The sequence below is a fragment of the Rhipicephalus sanguineus genome, chromosome 1 (assembly GCF_013339695.2).
Source record: "Rhipicephalus sanguineus isolate Rsan-2018 chromosome 1, BIME_Rsan_1.4, whole genome shotgun sequence".
Taxonomy (NCBI): Eukaryota; Metazoa; Arthropoda; class Arachnida; order Ixodida; family Ixodidae; genus Rhipicephalus; species Rhipicephalus sanguineus.
In genome coordinates this window covers 70,069,982-70,093,572 of record NC_051176.1, presented here as the reverse complement: position 1 = coordinate 70,093,572, position 23,591 = coordinate 70,069,982, and the positions used below count along the sequence as shown (strand labels likewise).

At 46.6% G+C, this 23,591-nt stretch overlaps 1 protein-coding gene across 1 annotated transcript in view; it reads right to left on the bottom strand.

Moving 5' to 3' along the window:
- The window catches only part of LOC119396789 (uncharacterized), a 48,992-nt gene extending 26,243 nt beyond the window's left edge, over positions 1-22,749 (bottom strand). Inside the window, exons 1-2 of the mRNA XM_049414681.1 lie at positions 22,345-22,749; positions 21,424-21,626 (exon numbers count right to left, since the gene is read on the bottom strand). Coding sequence (XP_049270638.1) covers positions 21,424-21,626; positions 22,345-22,666 — 525 coding nt within the window. The 5' untranslated portion in view covers positions 22,667-22,749. The remainder of the gene's footprint in view (positions 1-21,423; positions 21,627-22,344) is intronic.
- Positions 22,750-23,591: the final 842 nt, after the last annotated feature.

The following is a 23,591-nucleotide window of genomic DNA, read 5'->3' as shown; positions in this document are numbered from 1 at the left end:
GGCAGAAAAAAGAGTGTTCCACACTCGCCGCCATGGCTGCGACTGGCGCTGACGAACACCCCTAAGTTTCAATGCACATATATACCCCATCAAGTGGACGGAGGGATGACCGCCGCCGTAGCTCAGTGGTAGAGCATCGGACGCGTTATTCGAAGGTCGCAGGTTCGGTCCCTGCCGGCGGCAAGTCATCTTTTCGTCCACTTTACTTTCTTCACATTTATATTCTAAATACTACAGTTAACACCCCCTATACTTTTCTTGGCATTGCTGTCTGTTAGTTCTCATTATTATTGTGTCTAACAAAGAAAAACGAGCCCTTAAAAGTAATCTCCTTTCCAACATGAACTTAGACTACTCCTGAAATTTAGTTATCCCACACCCAAAAATGACATTGCCCAATTCGAAGATAGGGTTTCGACACTCTATTTTCGAAATGGTAATGATCGTCACCATCATCCGCAAATCATCCTTTCTTCACTGCACTTTAAAGGCATCTCACGATGATTTCTATCCTACCCAGTCCGGCGCGAGCCGCTTCCATTTTATGCCGCCGAATATCTTAATTCGTCGCTCCACCTAACCCTTTGCCGTCCTCGGGCGCGCCGACGCACGTACAAAGCCAACCTGGTCCACTTCTGAAGTCTGCTTCCTTGCCTCACATCCCGGAAAAACGGACTTTGCCAAATTCAAACATCCTGTTCTTTCAGGGTCAAAACCAACATGGCCAACCAACTAAATTGACTCGGCCCTACCCAAAATATGGGTGGCCTTGACGTTAACTTGACTTTGCCGAATTGAAGCACATCATCAAGTGATCGCGCCATGTCAGTAGTCACGCGACATGAGCGTCAAAGTATTATGGACGTCGATATTATGGACACAAAGTGTTATCGACACGCCCAAATGCGCGGTATTGAAACGCAGCGTGGCCTAGCCGGCCATACCAGTCTGCTCCGAATGCATCTGTGTACTACGCGTGGCTTTCGCATTCAATGCTCTTAAGGAGACTTAAGGGTCAAGACGTACTCCTAGCGCTTGGTAATAAAAACGCCTAGGAATGCGTTTGACGCCTCCCAGAAACTTACAGTCGAGAGAATTTTTCCGAAAGCTGTAGTAGTACGAAGGTAATGTGAGGGGAATATATGAGCGAATATTTACCTTTCGCATTCTTTCTCAAAGTTACGTCGTGACAACAGAGTGGTGCTGTGGTGGGGCGCCGCCATTGGAGGTACCCTACCCTCCGACTAACGTCACCTGGCTTCAATGTTGTGCTTTTTCCTATCAGCAAAAAACTTGAGTGTGCTGACTGGTGGTGTTGGAAACCTACGTTTCCAATCACCTGCTCCTTGCGGTGCCACAGGGCGCTGGCGCCATCTCTGTTCGCTGTTTCGGTCTTGCGATCCTCTGTTTAATTGCTTTCATCACACACGTACGGGCTCGAAGGCACAGAGGCTTACGCCCAGCTAGACGCATACACCATGCTACGTGTGGTAGGATATTTACCTCCAATCTATGCGGCTTTTGTTCAACCGTACGCGTACGTCAGCAGCTGCCATAAAGGCGCGGTCACACTGAGACATTCGGCGGCTGAAACGGTTGACGAGATCCCCCGGAGCAATCTCCCGTGCGCTGATCGGTCCGGAACCTATTTTTGCGGCAAGTGCGGCCGGAGTCACTCACCGCGAACCAACCGGAGCACGAGTCGAAAATTGGAAAAATGGCGGCGCGCTTGTCATGTCGCAGTCGTCGATACCCATACCAATATATCTCCAGTACCAATATATCTCCATTTTTTGCAATACCCATTGGCGTGCGCAGGGTTCCTCATCAGAGGGGGGGGGGGGGGGGGGTGTGGCGAAGGTTCATCGCAGGGGCCCACTCCCTACTAAGTCAATGTATGGGGCAAACATTGCGCCCCCCCCCCCTCTCTTAGGTGACCAGTGCTCTTGATTTATGCCAGCTATCGGCCAATTGTAGCATTCTGCCAAATGATGAAATATGACCGCTTCCAGCTTTTAGCCCCATGCTATGCTACATTGTACATGTTTATGCTGTAGTTTACCCTTTCAGCACCTCCTCTCCCTCCTCTTCACCCTAACATCAGTCCTCCTCACGCGCAATTCCCTTTCCCATCCCCTTGCCAAACTATACCATACAAGGCTATGCCATACTTTACCCTGTCACGTCCTCCTTTCCTTCCTCGTCACCTTTACATCACTCCTCATTTTCACTTCCCTTTCCCACACCCTTGTTATGCTATACTATGCATGGCTATGCTGAGAGCTGCTTGGCACATGCCAGCTTTCTGTGCCGCATACACGCCGAGTTTTCATTATACGACACCGGCCTTACTCAGAGCTTAAACAGCTCTCATGGAAAAAAAAATATTTTCTTTGTGCGCATGCGCAGTAGCGAGGATCCTATTATTCTGGTCAATTTAGAGACTTTGGTGCCAGATTTTTACACCTGCCTAGTATCATTTGCGAGTGCGAGTTTTGAAGTCTTGGATGTGGTGACGATACGCAGTGGATAGTGGCGCGGGCTATATGTACTACGTGAAACACTTTTTTTCTAAAATGGGGCACGAATGCAGCAAGTACACCCTTGCGATTGTTTAATGATATCGCACGAGCGTCGACCCCACAATACGCTACTTTGTAATATAGGCGAGGCCTGCGTCGCTCGAGCAGCAGCTGCGAACTTCGATCATGAGGGCGCGCTCGCGTGCGCTATTTCGACAGACATCAGTAGACGGCTCGCGGCCATATGCCTTCAGCGTTTTGTAGTGTCACACGAGATCGGATCGAAAAGAGTTAGCTGCTAGCCTTACTTCGTATAACGTTACAATATGTTGCTATGGGTTCAATGTTTGGCCCTTTCGGCGAAACCGTAATATTTTTTTTTCAAGTGTAATAAATGTGCCTGTGTCTTTCGTTTCTTTTTTTTTTGTGTTTCACACTTTCAATAATGCTTTACCTGCACTGTATCTATCAATTTCAGCCTAATTCAAGGTCGTACACTTACGACATATACATGTGCCACATGCACCTGGAATTCGCTATACGCGCGGTGAAATTTGGAGTGAAATAGCGCGAAATTAATGGGGTCCACTTTACGTTTAAATTCATGTATTTGCTCAGATAAGACATTCCACTTCATCAATAGCAATTTTGAATGTTGCCCAGTTTCGGACACGGTACGGAACTGAACACGTATGCCCAAAGGTACCGCTCAAACGAGACATGAGTTCAGGCTAGGATGGAGGCTTGAAGAGATGAAAATGTTCTTGAACTGGGAATGTCGCTGGAGCCAACGTTTCGACAAGTGCACTTGTCTTCGTCAAGGCAGCAAGGCAAGTGCACTTGTCGAAACGTTGGCTCCAGCAACATGAGTCCCTGTTCAAGAATATTTTCATCTCGTAACGATAGAGCAGTCATTTTGTTGGCGTGAAATGGGAACGTGTGCTAGGGAACACTGTCTTCTGCGCGCAATAGCCTGTGTTCAGCGCTGGTGCTTGCATGCATAATTGCTTCTTCCATATTAAAAAAAATAACTTTGTACAGTTTTTTAACATTGTGAGGGATGAAGACGTGAGACAATAACCGCAAATAGCCACTTATGTATCGTTATGCACACCCTTGCAATTTTTATTAATATCGCAGTAGCGTGGACCGCAGGATACGGTACAGTTTTTAATATCGGCGACAAGACACGCAATCAGCCACGCGACGATCAGCGTCACAACTGGTTTCTGAACGTATATTCGCACAGATAACGCTGATAGTCAGTATGCATCTCGAAGCACACACTGCAGCAGACGGCGCTCACGCAGGTATGGGCCCTCTGCACTTGCGCATCATGCGGGAAATCTCGTTATATCTCGCCTATATCAGGCTCTACCACGTCCAGGGGTCAACGTCCGCGCGATATTATTAAAACACTTCTAGGGTGTACATATAGTTATTCCAAATATATTCCAAATACGGTAACATGGTTTGAGTATATATGCTCCGTGTAATCATTATTCTGCGTGTTGTCTATTCGTGGCGCTGCAATTAAAAATGAGTTATTACATAGCTCATTAATTCATTTATTCAGTTCTCGAAACAACAAACCGCATTCAACTTGCATTTCTTCAACGAACTCAGACTATATCGCAATGCTCGTGCTTTCAAGCTGATGCAATATCCGCAATGTTGTTTCGCATTTTGCACATTTCTCTGCCACCCTGGTAGCACCGCAGCTATGGCGCTTCCATGCGAAGTTAGTTTAACTCTGGTTTAATTAGCGCCATGGCGGACAAATTTTTATGGGGTCGAAACGAAATGAAAAAAAAAATGTCGACTTACGGTTAGGGGCGGGTTAAAAAGACAAAATAGTCAAAGTTAATACTGAGCCTCCCAGCATGATGTGCTCATAATCAATGCGTCGTTTGCGCACGCGAAGCCGCGTAATTTTTTACAGTTTTCTGCGTAATTCAAAGACAGTTAACCAGTTACCTATTGTTTTATCATGCATTGATTCCCCCACCACACATTAGCACTTTTTTTTTGCTTTGGCAGGCAGCGACCGCTTCCGTATGCAGCAAAACGGTGGTCATGACCTTGAACGCCACCCATCGGCGACAGGAAGCACCACCGGCCTACAATGGATCGCAGTAGTGTGAACAGTCAGCGGATGCAGCGGATTCCTGGTGCCGCCGATGAAGGTTGCCAGTCTTTACGGCGGTGCTGGCTGGCGCCTGCTATGTTCCATTGCACCTGATGAGCTGCTCAAGCAGTCGTCGTTGCCGTTGATACCAGCTGCATATTGGCAGATTGGACTAGCGGGGTACCGTGCTATGACTAGACGGCTGCAGGCACGGTTTGCGTGCATGCAAGTTGCCTGGTCACGCCTGGTCCGAGAAATTGCTGCTGGCACAGTCTGCTGGCTACTACCATCGACTGTCACGATCAGGTAGCAGAAGGACGGGCACTCCCTTTTTCGGAAGCAATGTGGCATGATTGTCGACGGGACCGTTCTGCTTCAGCCGGCCGTGATTTATTTTCTAGCTTTTCATATTTATGCGCTGTCTTTTTCTTAATGCAAATATTGCGAGTTCTGATAATAAAGCTTTTCGAATGTCACGTCTGTTTAGTTTCATGAGCATGTTTCGAGTGTCCGAAGCATGCACCTTTCATAGAAATGACTGCGTTTTTCACTTCTAGGCGAGGAGCATTGTCTATAATACCAGAAGTGCCTACGTATATTCATATACCCTATGTGTAAATACTTGCAAGAAGTCTGTACTTGTTTCCGTAGATTTGAGTTTTCTAATGCAGAATTCTTCGGAATCGAATGAATACTAAAACCAAAATGAGTTAGATGCTCTCCCTCTTGGTCGGTATTCTCTATGTTGAAACCGCCGGAATACATTTTTCTTATCAGGATATCATGGGTGGCTTAAGTCGTAAACACCAACGTGCAGGGGCGCAGAGGGGTCAGCTTCACTGAGTTAAGGTCGGGAAGGCTGATAAAACAGCGAAGAGTTCTTCGTCGCAGTGCTAAGCTGTACTAAACTCAAGTATTCAACATCATTTCGAAGCCAAATCATTTGGATGATCGGTTTGTACAAGCTGAAGTGGTTTAGCGGTTTCTTTTTGCAACGTCGTCGGAAATGTCTCTTGCATGGTAGCCCACAGTGTACGTCTACGGGTACATTCACAAACTGACCCCGTCTGCCATGTTATCCAGTGCCGTGAGATGCCTACGTATACTCATTAAGAATAGGCGAGGAGAAATGAGTCGTTCTTCAATTTCATTGAGCTTGGGCAAAGTGTCAGGAAATGGGCGGTACTTGTAGCCGTTACTCACTCTGAAAGCCCGCATTTTACCGGCAAGCGAAGAGTCTATAGCCGATATGCTATGTATGGACAGCTTCTTCATTTTTAGTGTAGCAGAGGTGAGTAGTGGGTCATGCCCAATTTCTGAGGTATATAACCGCTATGAAAGAATGAAAGAAGGGGAATTTTAAGGGTTCGTTTTTATTTGTTAGAAAGAGCATTAATGAGAACTAACAGCCAATCAAACCAAGGAAAGTATAGGGCGTGTTATTTGTAGCAGTTGTGATATAAAAGCGAAGAAATTAAAGTGAACGAAAAGATAACTTGCCGACGGCAGAGACCTAATCATGCTACGTGACACCAGCAGGCAGAAAAAATTGAGGAGAGGCGAAGCATGTAGGGAAGGGTGTGTCAGTTCCACCAACGCGAAACCTGTGGAGGGGCGAAGCATGCAGTGTGCGCCGGTGTTTCCCACAGCAAAATCACTGGTAATGGGCAATGAGACATAAGAAAGATTAGACACGGAGACCCGCAATCCGCTTTTAGTTAACGTGCACGCTGCGAATCTTTATTGTTTAACTATGCTCAAGAGAAATCTCCCACCGGCACTACATTGCAGGCTAAGGTCCAGCGCCTATATATACGGGATGGCCGGTGAACGGTTGTGCAGCGCGATCACGTGGTTTTTTTTAAATCAAGAAACTCGCTAGCAGACGCTGCCTGCTTCGGCGTTGTCTCTCGCGGGTGAGGGCGCGTTCTCGTTTCTTGCGAGCTAGTAGTTCAGCGTTCATCGCAGAAAGAACATTTCCGTAGTCAACGCCCGCCGTTCGCTCTCTCTCACCACACGGCGATCGCTGAGGCGGTAGCGCCCTCTCTTGCGCTCAAGCAAATGGACGACGGACGACGACAGCAGACGAAGACGCACGCTGGCACGCGAGACCCTAAGGTGCTTCGCCCCTAAAAGAGTGCTCCACACTCGCCGTCATGGCTAGCACCGGCGCTGCCAGATTTAAATTCCCGGATATACCTAATAAAGTGGACGGGAGGATGACCGCCGCCGTAGCTCAGTTGGTAGGTTGCAGGTTCGATTTCTATCGGCGGTAAGTTATCATTTCGTCCGCTTTTTTCCCCCTCACATTTATATCGCAATTACTACAAATAACATCCCCTACACTTTCCTTGCTTTGATTATCTGTTAGTTATCGTTAATGTTACACCCCCTAGGAGCTGCTTGTACACACCCGCTAGTTAAAGACAGCTCCTTCATTTTTTGTACACCGGAGGTGAGTAATGGGACTTGCCTATTGTCTGTGGCACGAACTCGCTCACCCTCCTTCCCCATGCGGCGAACGCCGCTATTCCTGGATTAGGCTCGACTTTAAAAGCTCCGCTGTGAAAGTAAGAAAAAAAGCTACAGTGACGTTTGGGCGAATGGGTCCTACATTGCCCGTAGAACATCTTTTACAGCGGAGCTGTTATGACTTTCGTTATGCCGTGGCGCATTCGCAAAAACTGTCATCATCATGAATGGCCTCTACCTCTTCAGCGCGTGCAGCGCAATAACTAAGCCAGCCGACGCTTTCTTCATCCTCCTCTTCATCTTCTTCTTCGCTCCCCAAAAATTGCCATGGGAGGCTAAGTGGGCTTGACGAATATGACGGTCTGGTCATGACACGAATAACGTGAAACTTCAGTCGCGTACGTCGCGAAACCCTTCCCTCCAGACACGTGTGGCACATACCCGTTTACCAGGGGCCGCGGTATACGGGTACGCGCCACAGGTGACTGACAGTTTATATCTACCAAGCAACGGTGGGGACAGACATTGGTAATTTAAATGCGAGAGCTTTAAGAAAAACCAACATTGGCAACTTTGACCCGACGAATTCAAATATTGTAAATTAGGATCCCAGCAGGAATGGCACCCAAGCATTGTGCGTGGCAGTCAGGTATTCTACCACAGAGCCACAGGAAGTCTAGAAACTGCTTTGGAAAAACACCCTCTGCAGGCATAATTTCGGTGCAACGTCAATTGCGGTTGTAGTGCTGGATTTTGAATTTTATACCAAAGCAATATACACTGCATATGTACTCCTACGATACAGGCATAATATCAGGTTAACGTGAATTGTGGTTCCAGTGCTGGCTCAGCTTTTATATCATTCTAATAAATATTACACTTTTATTTCTATGATTCAGCAAGCGTAGCTTGTCCTCGGAGGAATAGTCTAACGAAATTTACGCACTATATTCCCATCATCACACCGCAATGTGCAATTCGTTTCGATAATAGTGGCATATGTGCACTAACCTGAGTACTGACGTTACGTAAGACCATTAGTTTCCTTTTAAACGCCTGTGCTGTCGACGTCTCTGGTAAGCCCACGATGTGCACACAACCACTGCACTTACAAAAACACCTCGATCCGCCTCGTAACGCTTGCATCAAAGCGAAAAAAAAATGCAGCATAGAACTACTCGCTGACTGCTTCCCATGAAACCGATTCCCACAAGGTGTGGGATCTGCCGTTTCTTTTTCTTTTTGGTTCGTTCATTGCGCGGCAGCAATTTTATTGCGACAGCAATAATATAGATTCTCTGAGCGGGTTCTTCCGTAGCGTCATGTTCCGTATAAAATCCAAACAAACACAGCGCCCCGCGAGTCATGTGTTCTACTCGCGTGTGCAAAGCACGCAAGCGCTCGGGACGAACGCAGCAGCAGCAGAGCTGAAACGAGGCGGCCGTCTTTGTCGCACGAAGGGTGCATGCGATAACATCGCCCCTCGTGCGAGGCCAGCAGACGATAGCTCCTCAAGCAGTGAGGAAATGTCCCGGCCGTCTTTCGTCGGGCGAAGGGTGCAGGAGTGTCGCTGGGAGGCGGGGGGGTAGGGTCGCCCGAGCAGCAACTGCGATTTTTGCTCGTAAGGGCGCGGTCGCGAGCACTGGCGCATGCGCTATCTCCACAGACATCAGGAGACGGCTCGTAAACTTCCGCTGCTCGCAACGCTTACTTCGCGTTTAGAGGACTGATAGCATGGAAACTACTTCGGTCACTGGAGCGGCCATATTCCCTTAAACCAGCGTTTTCTTGAGTTTCGCGAGATCGGATGCAAAAGAGTTAGCTGCTAGCCTTAATTCATATAAGATTCCAATTTGTTGCTATCGCATTCGTTGCTTCGCCTTTGCGGCGAAACTGTGATTTCTTCAGTAATACTCTACACTCTACGAATAGTGTAGAGTAATACTCTACACTCTACACTCTGCGAATATCACGATTTTGCAATTGAACGCTTGGATACACGCTGGCTTATTCTACACTCGTTATTTTGGCGCTGGCTACAACTGTCGTAATGATCCCTATAGATTTGGCATGGTGGCTCAACGACTTCCCACAGCTGCGCATTTAGTCGAGGCCGTCCTACGCGTATCGGAGTGATAAGGCGAGCCGAAAAATGAATTGGAATGCTCGCGTTGTTGACAATGTTTAAATTTTGCAAGGTATAGCGACTACTTGTTTAGGAGTATGTCGCTTTGTACAGACCTTTTCACATTATTATCACTTCCTTACTGTTAATGCTCATTGTATCAGGATGGCGTCTCCTTGTTCGCGATTGTCGTGGGTTAGGAGCAGCGAAACTTTAAGCGATCTGCAAGCTTTTTCCGGAGTTACAGGTCGGCTACTTTGGATAGCGGATTTTGTGTGTTTCTAGCTACCCGCGGTTTCATTCTCATCAGTGAATGCTTGAACAGTTTGCTCACCTTGGCAGGCTCTCAGCTATAGTCTGTGAAAAAACTGGTGAAAATGGTGGTGGAATTGGTCACTAGGGAACTGTCCGGTTGCCTTAATGTTGCTAACAGACCTCCATGCAGCTCATACATCCATTCCTGTTGGCGTCAATGCCTACGCATGTTTCCGCCTTGTATCTAATGTGGAAGATCAAGGACGGGGTTTCGATTCCCGCGCATGGTGACCGTATTTCGATGGGGACGAAACGAAATAACAGGTATGTAGTTAGAGTTAGGTCCACAATGAAAATCACCAGGCGATGGAAATTGTTCCGGAGTGTACCATAGGTCGGCAAAAAAGTGCGGAGCTCACTCAGACTCACTCATTAAAGATATTTTCTCCTTAGAGCTCACACGGACTCAGACTCGCCAGAATTTTCCTCAACCGAACTCATTAGGACTCAGACTCACTAAAGTTTTTCTCAGCCGGACTCACTTGGACTCAAACTCACCAAATATTACTCACTCGGACTCACTCAGACTCAGACTCACGGCTCATTCTGAGACTGAGTGAGTCTGAGTGAGTTCGCCGATCTAAGTGTACCCCTACTCTGTGCATCGTAATCATTAATATTATCGTGGTCATGTACGGGCAAATTGCCATCTTCAGTGACATTGTTGCTAGAGGTTTTCCATTTTAGTTTTATTCTGGGTGTTTCTTGGTTTTGTTGCGGCGTGCATTGCACCTGTAGCGCATTCAACTTAAAGAAATGGCAATATCACTCAAAAGGCGAAAAAATATTCATATGCATACAATTTGGCAGACAGCTACACCAAGCAATTTTGACAGATCTAGTGCGGGTAAAAGTTTCAGCATACGCGCTGTTAAGTAACAGATAAGAAAGGGCTCGTACACGAACAGGTACGCGCTTTCGTGATTGGTACACGACGCACTTTCGTGATCACAACTTTAGCGTAAAGAAGAACGTCGACAGAGCTGAGCAAACATTTCGTGCTACTGTTCTCTCTTACGCACCTCCTAAACTTAGGGTGACGTGTCCTTCGGCATTAGGCAGTCGGGAAGAGAGCGCTGACCAAGTCTTCATGACTGTTCGCGCTGTGAGGAACTTGACGAAAGGACAATTAAAAAAAAGTCACACACAGGTTGGCACGACACGAAAAGAAAGAAAAAAAAGGAAAAATCAAAGGAACGCCAAAAACCAAAGAGCACATCTTGAAACACTTCACCGTCCACAATAAACACTTGCAAAGCAAAAATACACTTTAAATTTCCTTTAAAAATTCAATTTCTTACTGTCTGCCGTACAGTTGCGTGTTGCAGGTATGCTGATTACCTTGTCTGTGCTCCTGCGGTACATGACCCTTGCAGACTGGAAAGAGTTTTATCTTCGTTTGAAAGTCTGTGTTACAATTTACTTTGGAAAAACCTGTAGGTGGTGTGATCAAGTTCTTGGACATGGAAATTGTTTTGAACAAGCACCACACTTGTTTTAAGTATTTTCCTAGGAGAGAGTACGAATTAACTTCTTAGGTTTGATTCAGGTCATTCAAATCAGCTCAAAAGAGGTGTGACATTGGATTGGTTACAGGAAGCCATTAAAAGTAGTTTAGGCACACTGCTCAAGATAGCATTGCTAGGCAGGTAACTACGCCTAAGCAGGTCTTGTACCCCGATGAGCTGACTTGCTCGGTAGCCGTCAAAAAGCTGTGCAACGTCACATCCGGTAAGACGGTGCCCTCCTTCTCAAGTTCGAGTGGGATGATTCCATGCAAAACGTCCCAGCCATTTTGGCGACTATCGTAAATGCACTCGAAAAAAATCGTGCTGATTTATTACATTGGAAAGAGTGAATTGCTAGAATGTTTCGCACAGAAAACAAACATTTTATCACGTGGGAGCCTCCCGGATTTCACAGAAAACCGTCGGAGTGTTGTTTGTCATAATCATTATTCTGAGAGCATCGTTTCTTGTTTCAATACCAAATGTACAAAAGGTGTTTGTCTAAGGTGTTCGAAGCTCAATAATATTACTGCGATTTCCCAGCCATATGCGTCTCCAGAAAATTTGCCAAACGTTCCAGGTTTGTATTTTTTCTCTTATAATATTGCACTATCTATGAATATCCGAGTAATGAATAATTACTTTGCCGAAGGTATATTTTGCCTTTAAAATATTTTCACAACCCTGATGCTTCTAAAGCCTACAGGAAAAAATCACAAATTTCAAAAATTAACATTTCGGTCTACGTTGAGACGCAGATTAGACCACGCGATGCTCCTAATAAAAATCTGCTTTATAACTCCATCGAAAAAAAATAAGTAGTTCTTCTTATAGGGCAGGTTTTACAATTGCGATGTTGCTTTTTAGGAAGAAAAGAATGTTTGAAGTTCCCCACTGACGGCAAGGGCTTCAAGAGCTTCAAATATTATGCAAAGTATTGCTGTCCGAGATGAGCCTTTCAGCTGAAGCAATTCAGCCAATTACTCCGAATACGTTAAGATTCCTCGACAATCACATATAAAAATACATGTTCTTTAGCCGGTGAGGCATCTGTCGCCATGGCTGCGTTTACCTTTGGAGTCAAATAACTGTTCGAACTATTTTTATTTTAATATGAGAGAGATGTTACGCGTTGTTCGACAACAAGTCCTCATAACCCGTCTATACTCCGTCAACCATGCCAAATTGATTATACTCGCAAATGCGTACATTAAGCGCTTATTCAAGTTTTGTACACTGACTACCTATAATACATGAAACTGAAGCCAGTGCTTACTGGAAGGAATAATAAGGGATGTGAACGTGACTGGCTGCCACTCTTATTATAAAAAGCTTCGTGTATTTTCGAGCTTTTAACAATTATTTTTCTCTTGCTTCTTTATTTTTCTTCTGTTTCTTCGACAGGTTATGCCCCTTTGTGAGATACAGAAGCCGATGAAGACGAAACCACAGCGCGTGCCTGGAAGCTTCTTCCGCTCAACAACAACCATTTACATTATAAAGTACAGTGTGGCCAATCCCCCTTGTGGGTATGTGCCAAGATCTAGGCGACAAGACAAGACAAGATGTAGGCGGCGATAACGTCCTGCAAGAAGCAATTTTCCTGCAAGTTTCAGACCTCTTGAGCAGAAGTCGGCGAGCTATGACGGGAGAGAGTCTGTACGCAAGGCACGCCAACAGGCCTTCTGTTGCACACGCTCTTCGGTACGGCGACTCCAGGCGAAAACTCCTCTCGTTTCGTCTCGACGCGAGAGGTGGACTAGCGGCGCCGTTCGCTCCCTCCTCTGGGCCGCGCAGACGTCAGCAAAGGAAAGGAGCTCGACAGCGCTGTCGAAGCCAGCAGGGCTTTATGAAGCTGCAAGCAACGCCACGACCAGCCGGAGAACGTGCGAGTGGGTGGGCCCGTGTCGTGTCTGATGTCTTCCGGAAGTTACACCCGTACGAGCACAGCGGTGACGGCGACAGCGAAAGAGACGTATTGGGTGAGCGCATTCATTGGGAGATGACTTCGTTCAAGCCATCCCGTCGGCCGCCTCTGGGTCCACGAGGTCCTGAGCTGAACGTCGTCTTCCATGGCGGTCCCTCTGGACTACACGCTCCCCAAGACATCTTCTACGAGCTGTTGCTGAGAGGCCGCACTGGTTGGAGGGGTCGACTCTCTCAACGACTCCGATACCCCGGCTATGCGCCTCCTTAAACTCGCACAGCTGGCAGCGTTTTGGAGACTGCCGAGGCCTCCTCCGTCTGGGAGTCGTGTGGCCTTGGCGTGTTCGTGCTACTGCCGGGCAGCACCAACGCCACTGCAATTCTTTTATGTATTATACCGTAAGCCTATTCTCGTTGCAGAGCTTCTGTTTTTTGTACTATTTTACTTATTTTTCTATCTATATGAAATAAATGACAACAAATTGTTTAATCGATGTGTTATTTATAGGTGCCTGCGTGGTCTCTCACTGAGACTGCTGCATGCCGAAGGAGAGGCCGTGTGCAATTTTAGAAGAGCGCTTTTTACTTATTTCGCAGACCATGAATAATTTATCGATTGCGGGAGCTAGCCTTGCTGAGCAAGTACCTGTAATTGGTTTATATGCGCATGCAATGGAAGAGGGCGTCCGCTTGCCCTACGTATATTGCAGTAAAACGCCACGTTACGACATATACAAGCATAACATCTGGAATAGAAGATCAAGGCGTAAGATTCATTGTATGACACTTCCGAGAACGCTTTGCGACGACTAATTCCACTTTTGTAAATGAATGTTTACGTGGCTGTTTTAATATTGGGGTGAGGTTAGAATGACGACAAATGATGCAGTGAATGTGGTGAAGATTCGACTTTCGATTTGGCGGAGCTATGACCAATATCGATTTAATGAACATGCATGCACAACATAAACGGATTCTTGAATTTCTTTTACAGCGGAAGTCTTTAACCGTATTATCGCTGAAATATGCTTGTCAGAAGAAAGCACCACTTGACAACGGTTGGTTAAAAATTCCTAACGTAAACGTAAACTTCGCGTAAAGTTAATTAACGTATAGTTAACGAATTTCTTCTGGACATCGAGCACGGCCACAAAGCGTTGATGTCATCCACCACGCGTAAATTCATCATTCTGCTCGCTCGGGACGGACAACACCCTAACTTTTCAGGCGTCGAAGTAATTTGCAGGAACATCTAGTACAGAAGCAGGAATGAACTTAAACAGACTCAGCCAATAACACAATGCCACGGACCGTCCCAGGAACCAAGAGAAAAAGCTTGCAGGACGCTTGAGTTTCGCTTTCAAGAGTAGAACGCGATAGCTCAAGCGGGCCCCGTGCGCATTGCCTTCTCAATTGTTAGCCTGGCTTCGTTTCCCGGTGCATGCCTCAACCGTGCCGTAGGGAAACGAACGACTGTGCGCGTAACATTGGCTCTTTCAAGCTATCCTTGAATGTCTACTGCAAGTACACTTGCTAAGTGACCACTACGCCATAATTCGTCACGTGATCACGTGTGCGATCACGTGACGACTACCGCTCTGTGCAATCACATGACCGGAAGCGCTCGCACTGCTACGTCAAATGGGCTTGGAGCAGCTCAGACCGCTCGTCAAGAGAGGAGAGCGATCGAAAAGAACCAGTCGAACGCGAGGCGTGCCCTCCCTTTCGACCAGCCGAACGCGATACCGTCTGCGAGAGCGCGCTAGAGCGCTCTAGAACGACCAGCCGAAGACGCCATTATTCCTCTGGTTTTAATTTGTCATCTCTTCGTCTGCATTTTACTGACGTCACATACGCGACCAAAATTGCGTCAGTGATGTCTAGGTGGACCCCTGCATCAAACACTTCCGTCTTAAAATGTTTCCTTATCTTCACTCCTTTTCACAACAATAATGAAACAGAAAAGCATCCAGTGATCACACGTGAGGAATAAGCGTTCCACATGTGAAAGGGTGAGACGACTAGCGTTTTGCTAGATTAGTGCTTCATTGCTGAAACTGCTCTGCTGAAACTCCTCTGAAACGCTGAAACTACTCTTTCTATCCCTACTGAAAATTCCTATATATACAGGACCCATACATATGATGTTATTGGATACAGGTCGTATAGGGGATACGGCTTTATAGGTGATACAGGTTTATAGGTGATACAGGTTTATAGGTGATATAGGTTGTATACGTGATATAGGTCGTATAGGTGATACAGGTAGGTTGATTATATGGGTGTTACAGGTGATATGGGTAACATGGGCCGAAACAGCGATTTGGGTCACAAACGACGTGCAGCAAAGGAACATACTGATAAAGACATGCCAGTTTATGAAGCGTGTAATAAAAGCAAATATATACAGCAATTCAAGCTGTAATAATATCTCGCAACAGTCTAATTATAAGAATGTAAGAATTCACTGTTGCACTTACATATATACTTGAAGAAAAACGATCAGGCAAGAATGTTTGGTAACTGATTATTTATTTAAATCTTTAAGCATCTCCGCAATAAAACGTCACCATACACGCACATGCACAGTGATGCAGATGCTGTGATTTCTTCATTGTGTAAGCTGCAGCGGACCTTCGGTGTTCTGTAAAATGTTCAAGTCAAAATGGAAAACACAGATCTGTTAACATCTATATTTATTTTTACGAAAACTCCAATAGGGACGAATGCCATCATTTAGTTGGCGTAGCGCCTGTTTCCGAATAACCAGGGCAAGGCCTGCCTGTAAGAAATACAAAAAAGAGAGAAAATCTTGTACAAAAGATAAAATAGCTACAAGAGGACGGTTTATTAATATAAACTACAATAGTTACGTAGTTGCATACTGATACAACATCCAACGCACAATACTTTTTTTCAGTTTTCGTGACTTTCGAGTAGAAAGTACGAAGGCAGTGAAAATGATAAGCTTACCTTCAAAGATAATCAACAGAGGCGCGTTGTTTGGAGATCCAGCAAATACAGAAAATGTTGATGGCACATCATGGTGACGGTATCTGTCTCTGCAGCTTTGCAGAAGGGAAGCTGCGATGGAGTCTTGCATGTAGGCTGAGGTGTCCATTTTTCCGCAGGAAAGTTGCGATGCTGGGTCTAGTGAACAACCGTTCCGCCGAAACAAACTTCCATGTACGGCCACAATTGCAGCACATGAGCGAAGTATGTTCTTCACTCTTTCGCTGATAGCCTGTGCACATCGCGGTACTCGATGTCCACGAAATCAGAGCAAGAGAGATCGCAAGTGACGAACACGATCCGCACTCGTGACGCTGGTGAGCAATTCTGAAGAAGAAAGTGTGGCACGGAGGGATACACAACAAGAACTAACGTGACCGTCAGAAATTTACACTGGTGTAACTGCCAATAAATTCTGCGAAGCTTATTTGTGAACTATCAAGTTTTCATGGCGCAATATTAGCACCCTATAAAATGCAAATTAATATTTTCTCGCGTTATTTTCTTGATCGCAACAGTAGACGGGCCTCCTTGCACCCTGCAGCGAAAGTTTGCGACACGCGTTCTGCTCTCCCCCACGGGGGAGAGCAGCTTAAAAAACCACGACCGTTGAAAGACGCGTTCGTCGAATCCGCATTATTTTCGCGTAAGCCGGCTACCACGACGTGTTTTATCCCCATTTTTATCGTACTTCTCATGAATAAATATTAATAAAATAATAATAATAAAGACACTGCCTGTCAAAGCATTGAATACACATTCCGATAAACATTGAATCAAGGGTATTTTTGCTAACTTTGAAAGGCAGCATTTTAGCGCATCATTGAAGCAAATGCACGTGTCGCACTTGACCACGACACGATCCGTCTACACAGTTCAGAAACACGTGCGCCGCACAGTCAATGCCTGAAAGCATATGCTTGCATGCAGTTTTATGTAATACAATGCTGCTCCACTGAGTGCTGTAACTGTATCCTCAAGTTTGGTTTATGCCTAATTCAGGACCCTTATTAACGAACGTGTCTTACAGAAAAATGGAAAAATATGCGTAAGAGAAAACTGCAGCCAATAGTGGTGCTGGCCATATGACACACGCACGCACGCACGCACGCACGCACGCACGCACGCACACACACACACACACACACACACACACACACACACACACACACACACACACACACACACACACACACACACACACACACACACACACAAAAGTTTTGTGAATTCTACCCCAGAAGCTAATGTAGGTGTCAACATCCCTCATTGAGAGCGCTCAATACTAGTTGAATTAAATGTGTAGTGACCGTGGGTCAATTAAAACTTTCTTAATGTATGTCAATTAAAAAGAAAATGGGTGAGTGTCAACTGAATATTTCAAACCTAATGTCAATTAAATGTTTATTGAGGGCACTCATTAGAAGCTGCCGTTTAATTGACCAGCTATTGAGTCAAAAAGGTCTCGGTTCGGGGTCAATTGACACGCAAAGTGCATTTTTGTAAGGGGTGCGCGTGCAAAAAGATGTAAGAGGTGTAGATGAAAGCGGATGATTATGTGCTGCACTGCCACTTGTCAAGATAAAAAAAAAAGGCAGCTGGTTGGAGAGCTAGATTGAGATGAAAGAGAATTTGAAAGATAACATTGAGAATTAAGTGCTGTCCTGCCACTTATAAAGACAAAAAGGCGAACTATTGATCAGGAAGAGATTGTGAGAGGTTTGAATGAGAGCGGATGAAAAGAAAGCAACTCCTGTGTTGATCCTATATGCCGCCATATAGGTCCTGGGCGGCCCTATTTGTATCCTATAACCGCCATATGGGTCCTCTGTAGGTCCTACTTGCGTCCTATATACCGCCATATGGGTCCTGTTTAGGTCCCATTTGGATCCTGTTTGGATCCTATATACCCCCACACGGTCCTATACAATTCCTATATTTAGTCCTGTAAGTCCTGTATAAAACCATACGGATTCTGTATGAAACCATATAGGTTTTTTCAGTAGGGATGTGACGTATGCTTGTAAAATGTGCTGTACCATGATTTTGAAGGGTTCGATGTTCAGAGAAACCAGCATGTAATTCAGACGCAGTGATGCCAACCCTGGACATGTGTTCCTAGATCTAGGGTTGTTTCTCTCTTTTGAGAATATGGCGCCTTTCTGGTTAAATATAGGGATTTTTGTGAGCCTCGGGGAATGATGCGTTACATGGCCTAGTGATACGCATTACCGAGTAATCACGCATTAACAACTAAAAAGACCATAAAACTACTTTCTGGTTTTCATTTTAAAAAACCGCTGGTGTTCAGATGGGCCGAGAGAGGGCGACAGAAGTTGTGACGCCAGATTTTAGTGGCAACGGCGAAAACTGTCCACTGTGATAAAAAATTACACATATCCCACTAACGAGAACCACGTGGTGATGCGAAGTAGCGCATGTTCCGTTCATTACGGGCACCATGCCCGATGTTAACGCGTCCTTGCAAGAGGAGCACACCATGAATTCACTGTAGTTGCTGTTGCAGTTACTCTTCCGGAACTCTTGTTGGAGCACGCCACGCGGGTTCGTCGCGCGTCGGCAGAATCTTGCTCCCCGACGCCATCACGTGATTGCTGAGAGAGTGTAAGGGGGAGAGGCCACAGCGTCTTACCCAGCCCCTTACACAGGCACGAACGCGCTAGCGCGTTGTACTGGTTATTTCAAGGCGAAATAGTACAACGCCGAATTCTCTCTCCCACTGGCACATTAGCGGCCATGCCACTCCCTCCTTTCAAGTTGAAGGAGAAATGCGGAATATAGTAAGACTTAGATCTTGAGAACATCTCCTTTTTTTCCTTGTCGTAGGGGCGTAGCACAAAAGTCATTGCCGCTTGCAGCTGTCGCCTTGGCGTTGACTATTCTGATATATGCTGCGAGACGGTTTGCGATCGAAGCGTTTGCCGAGTTGAATTCGTCGATAAATATGAGCGGATGTTATGAACGGCATAATGCGACACTCAACGTTTCTTCCCTGGATTAAGGTGACACTTTTCAAAGTTGCTCCTCGTACGTCACTACCATGCCCTTTAGTTTCCTCCAGTATATTTGGGCTTTAAAAAAGCGCTTGAGCAACGAAGAATGGTTACCATGTTTCGAAATCGCTACATTTGACGTGAATCTGGTATACTTGTCACATTGTGGGCAAAAGTAAAAAGTCTCAGTTTCGCCGCAAGGGCGAAGCAATGAATGCGATAGCAAAAAAAGCGGCCCGTGATGGATGCGCTGCTACGCTGCAGAAATACCTGCCCCCGGCAGCAACTATACTCGCGGACAACTTTTTTTGGCAATGAAGCGAAGGCTACAGAGCCACAATGCACGTATCGTACCGCTAATAATGTAGTCCCACAATTTCGTCCGTATTTTCTGCGTGAGATATATAAAATACTCCTTCATTTTCTACAAGTAGCTTTTTGAGCTACATGTAGAAAATTCACAATCAGTTGTCAATTGTCTCCTACTCGGCTTTACCGTGCAGTGACCCACTTGTTCTTCTTTGTCTCGCATGACTATCGTGCGCTATCAACTGATTTCACCACATTTTGTGTGTTTCCGACTGCGCAAGCGAGGGGAAGAGCGTGTTGCCGAGACGCGCAAGTCCTGATAGGCTCGACGCTTTGTGCTGGCATTGTACGCGTGCTTTTAAGAAATGAGAGGCGAGGAGGAGTTAACGCCTGTAGGAAGGGTAGCGATGGTGAGAAAGAAATCACTCCCTCGTCTTTGAACGCGGGTGGTTAGGGCCCTTTAAGCGACTGCTTCACGATTCATTACGCGTATTAACGAGGGCCAGTAAATGCGAGGTCTCGTGATCAGGCGAAATAAGTCCAATACGTCAGGGTAGTCGAAGGCGACCGTACGTCAAAGAATCAAGCTTGATGCCCTCATAGCTGGCAAGATAGGCCAGTTGTTTAACGCAGTACAAGTGTGAGCAACTAAGAACATTTATACGTACTAGCACATAAGCAACTTTAAGCGCAAAAGTCGTATGAAGGCTCTAGGAGCAGCCGTTTCGTGCATGCTTATTTTCGGTAGGTTGTTATATTAGTTGTCATCCAGCTACTTATTCTGACGAGCGCAAAGGTGCTGCTGGGAGTACCAAACCGACAATTGCCAAAGTGACGAAAGTGGTGAAAACGCGACGAAATCCTTTAATTATACAGATCCATTGACTCCGTGATGCGAGAAGGGCACTGTATATCGGAGGCCACGCCAATGTCCACAGCCCTCAAGGGCGCTGTTTTCCGTTGAAGCGCGTGCAGCAGTTGAAAAAGTCCTTCGTGCAGCTCATGATGTGGCAGTGGAACTCGAGCCGGTCCTGATACGACAGGCGACGCATATAGTTGGCAATTATATTGCCGAGCTGATCGCACTCGTCGTAGTAGCCACTCATGGTGGGACTTAGTGACTGCACGCTCTCAATATGGGGCACGGCGTTGTTGTTGCTGATAGTGCTGTTGAAGGTGACCACAGGGAGGATTGGAATAAGGTTGAGGGGGGCCGTGGAGGAAGAAATTTTCTTCGCGTGTGGTGTAGCCGAAGGCGAGTCAAGGACGTGTTCTATGCTGTCACTCGTCCCGGGCTTGTCGTTGGCTACCCCCGGTGGCTTGGGAGGCACCCACACACTGTCGGGCAAGATGCTCAGCTCGTCGGGTTCCATTACGGTGCCTTCGCGTTCTTCCAGCCGCATATCACAGCGTTCTTCCCCCAGCGCGCGCTGCAAGAAAAAAAAATAGACATTGTATTCAGCGAAGCCAACTGGGAAGAGGCACTCTGGAGCCCATCGCTCCAGTCACAAATCCAAGCAATCCAGAGGGCCCAAGAAAATGCGGAGCATCACGATGTTCCTGCACCGACTTGGACGTGACCAGCAGTTTCCGCGGGTCCCGAATAGAGGCCGCCGCGGAAGCTCCTCAGGATCATATAAAATAATTATCTGTCTGTCTGTAGGGCACTCAATAAAAAATTTAAAAATGTGGACGACTGCACAATAGAAAACAGAGAATGAGGTGATGAACGGATGTTTCAGAACTTGTCGGAAAGCAAAGAATCACAGCAAAACAGCTGCGGTACGTTTGATTTAAAAGCATGCGCATCGTGGAAAGTTTAAGCGAGGAACTGTAATGAGCACAAACAATTCGAGTGTCAGATATCATGCATGTTTGTCGTCAGGTGCCTAGATCACAAAATGCTACATGACAATACATGGTAAGGAGAGTACGGAAAGAACTTGAGCTATGCTCGCGGATGTCCAGAACACTTCTAGTAGAAATGGAGTGGGACACTGCACCTAGTGAACTTGTTAAGGACTTCGGCAGGGGCATGATGGCAGTCTTGGCAATTTGAACAGTACAGACAACGTAAGTTGCACCAACTCACCAGCTGTTCTTCCTCGAAGTGAAGTAGAGGACAAATTACGGCGCTTCGGAAGTGCTCCGAATGAACGCGCAGAAAACTCAGGCAGTCGAAGAATTTCCACCGACCAGTGTATTCGAGATCTCCGGTTTCCGTCCGTCCAGTCTTGTCCTTCAACTCATCGTAGTACTGCCGCCTCTTGATGCTGTACACATATCGCAGGTTGTCTGCAACACACGCCGTTGACTATTAGTTTGATCATGTTCATTTTGAGGTCGATTCCAGGCAGAACAACCTGCCACATCACTTCAGCAATCATCCAGCTCGTCCCTCGCCTCATTCATGCAAACTGATACCGACAATTTGTGGATAGAGCGCGGAGCTACCATTATGAACATGACGCGCGAAGTTGCACGTTTCACTCGCGGAAAATTCTCTCCCCTAAGATTCAGGCGCATGGATTGCTTACAGACGTTTTTGTGGCTTGAACACGTGCAGCGGAGAGAAACATGCCGTTATTACCGAGGTGTATGTTCCGTACCAAAGCGAACGTTATCGGCAAGACATTGCTCGGGGGCTCACACTGCTGACGCGAGTTGCGCTGCCGTCTGTGTTTCGAAACCAAACAATTTTTGCGGCAACAACACTGTAGAAATATTGTAGCTTAACTTTCGAGGGGAGACACTAAGAGATTCATGCTAGAAGGCGTATGCCTATAGGCGACTGAGAAACAAAAGTTACTTAAAATAACTACCAAATTAATCATCGCGAAAGACACGCACGTAATGCCGGGAAGCATGAAGAAAGACGCATGCGCCCGAGACGCTCCTCATATACTAATGGGTGATGTTAATAGCAAGGCTGCGCTCGCGGTTCGCAAGAAGGGTAGATTACTGCACACAAGGAGGGCGCAGAGTGTTAGAGTGAAAGAATGAGTAAACTCACCACCAGTGAACGGTCCAAGTTGGGGGAAATACTTCTGGAGGTGGACGGCGAATCGGTCCCATAGTCGACGCTTAAGTCGCACGTTCTTGAAGTTCTTTGAGTCGCTCTTCCAGAGGCACGGGTTGCTCTCAATGAGGGCGAACAGCTCGGCCAGAGACTCGTCGCTGTGAGTAGGCTTGAGCGTCTCGAGCCTCTGTTCGGCGACCCCGGACAATGTCGCGTTAATGGAGTACTGCTGCATCGAGCGGTCCGGCAAACCCGCTGTCAGACCGCCGGTTTTGCTGGGAGCCAAACTGGAGCACGGGCGACGTTTCTTACGCATCGCTTCCGAAGGGAAGCTCACCGCAGATCTGATGATGGCCGGGACCTGGCTCGAGCTTTTTCCTCGCTCGGTCAGGAATCGCGACGCGGCACCGCGGCGTGGTCAATTGCTCGAAGAAATGATATCTTGGCTCTCTTATCACTGTCGTATCATGATCTCAGCGAAGGCTGTCTTTTTCGCTGGCCCTCGGGGTAAAATGACTTCGAGATGAGCACTTCACTGGCGCTCGTTATTTTTACGCTTTTGCCGGGCTCTCGCATCCCTCTCTTTCTTGAGACGTCTTCCCTTTCTTTCTTCCATCTCTATTAGATGTCACACCCACCACGGGTGACTTACGGCAAGGGTATGTATCATCCTTCGGCGCGTTGGTTTTCGCTCGCGTCATTTAAAATCTCACGCGTCAACCATGCGAGCGCGCCGCTTATCACGCTCTTTGTGCCTCAGAGGACGGAGGTTAGCTGCTCAAAAGCAGGGTATCACAGTTTTTCCTTAGAATGGGCCGGCGCTGTTTGATTAAGCTCTTTCGCGTTAACATACTGCGCATGTAAAGTGTTGGATGCTCATAAACTTGTCTTGGAACGGAAAGCTGTGGTTCTCAACGTTGGTGGCCTCATGACTTACGCCCCTATTACAGGACATTCTCAAGACGAAAGGTAAAAGTTTGCGCAGTCCTCTGCTTGTGAATTAACGTTCTCCCGCTTTCTTCTAACTGCATGCCTTGCGAGCTCAGCAGAAGATCGCACAGTGAGAGGTCGAATTAAATTACAAATCGACGAGCAAGGGACACTTAATATGGTAAAGAAGTCATATGCAATCACCAAAATGACACCATTTTATTCGTTTCAAAAAGTTGAAACGGAAACGTGCGTGAAGGGGCCGGGAGGGCATTTATTCGTCCGTATTCTGTTTTTTGTGGCGTTTTCGT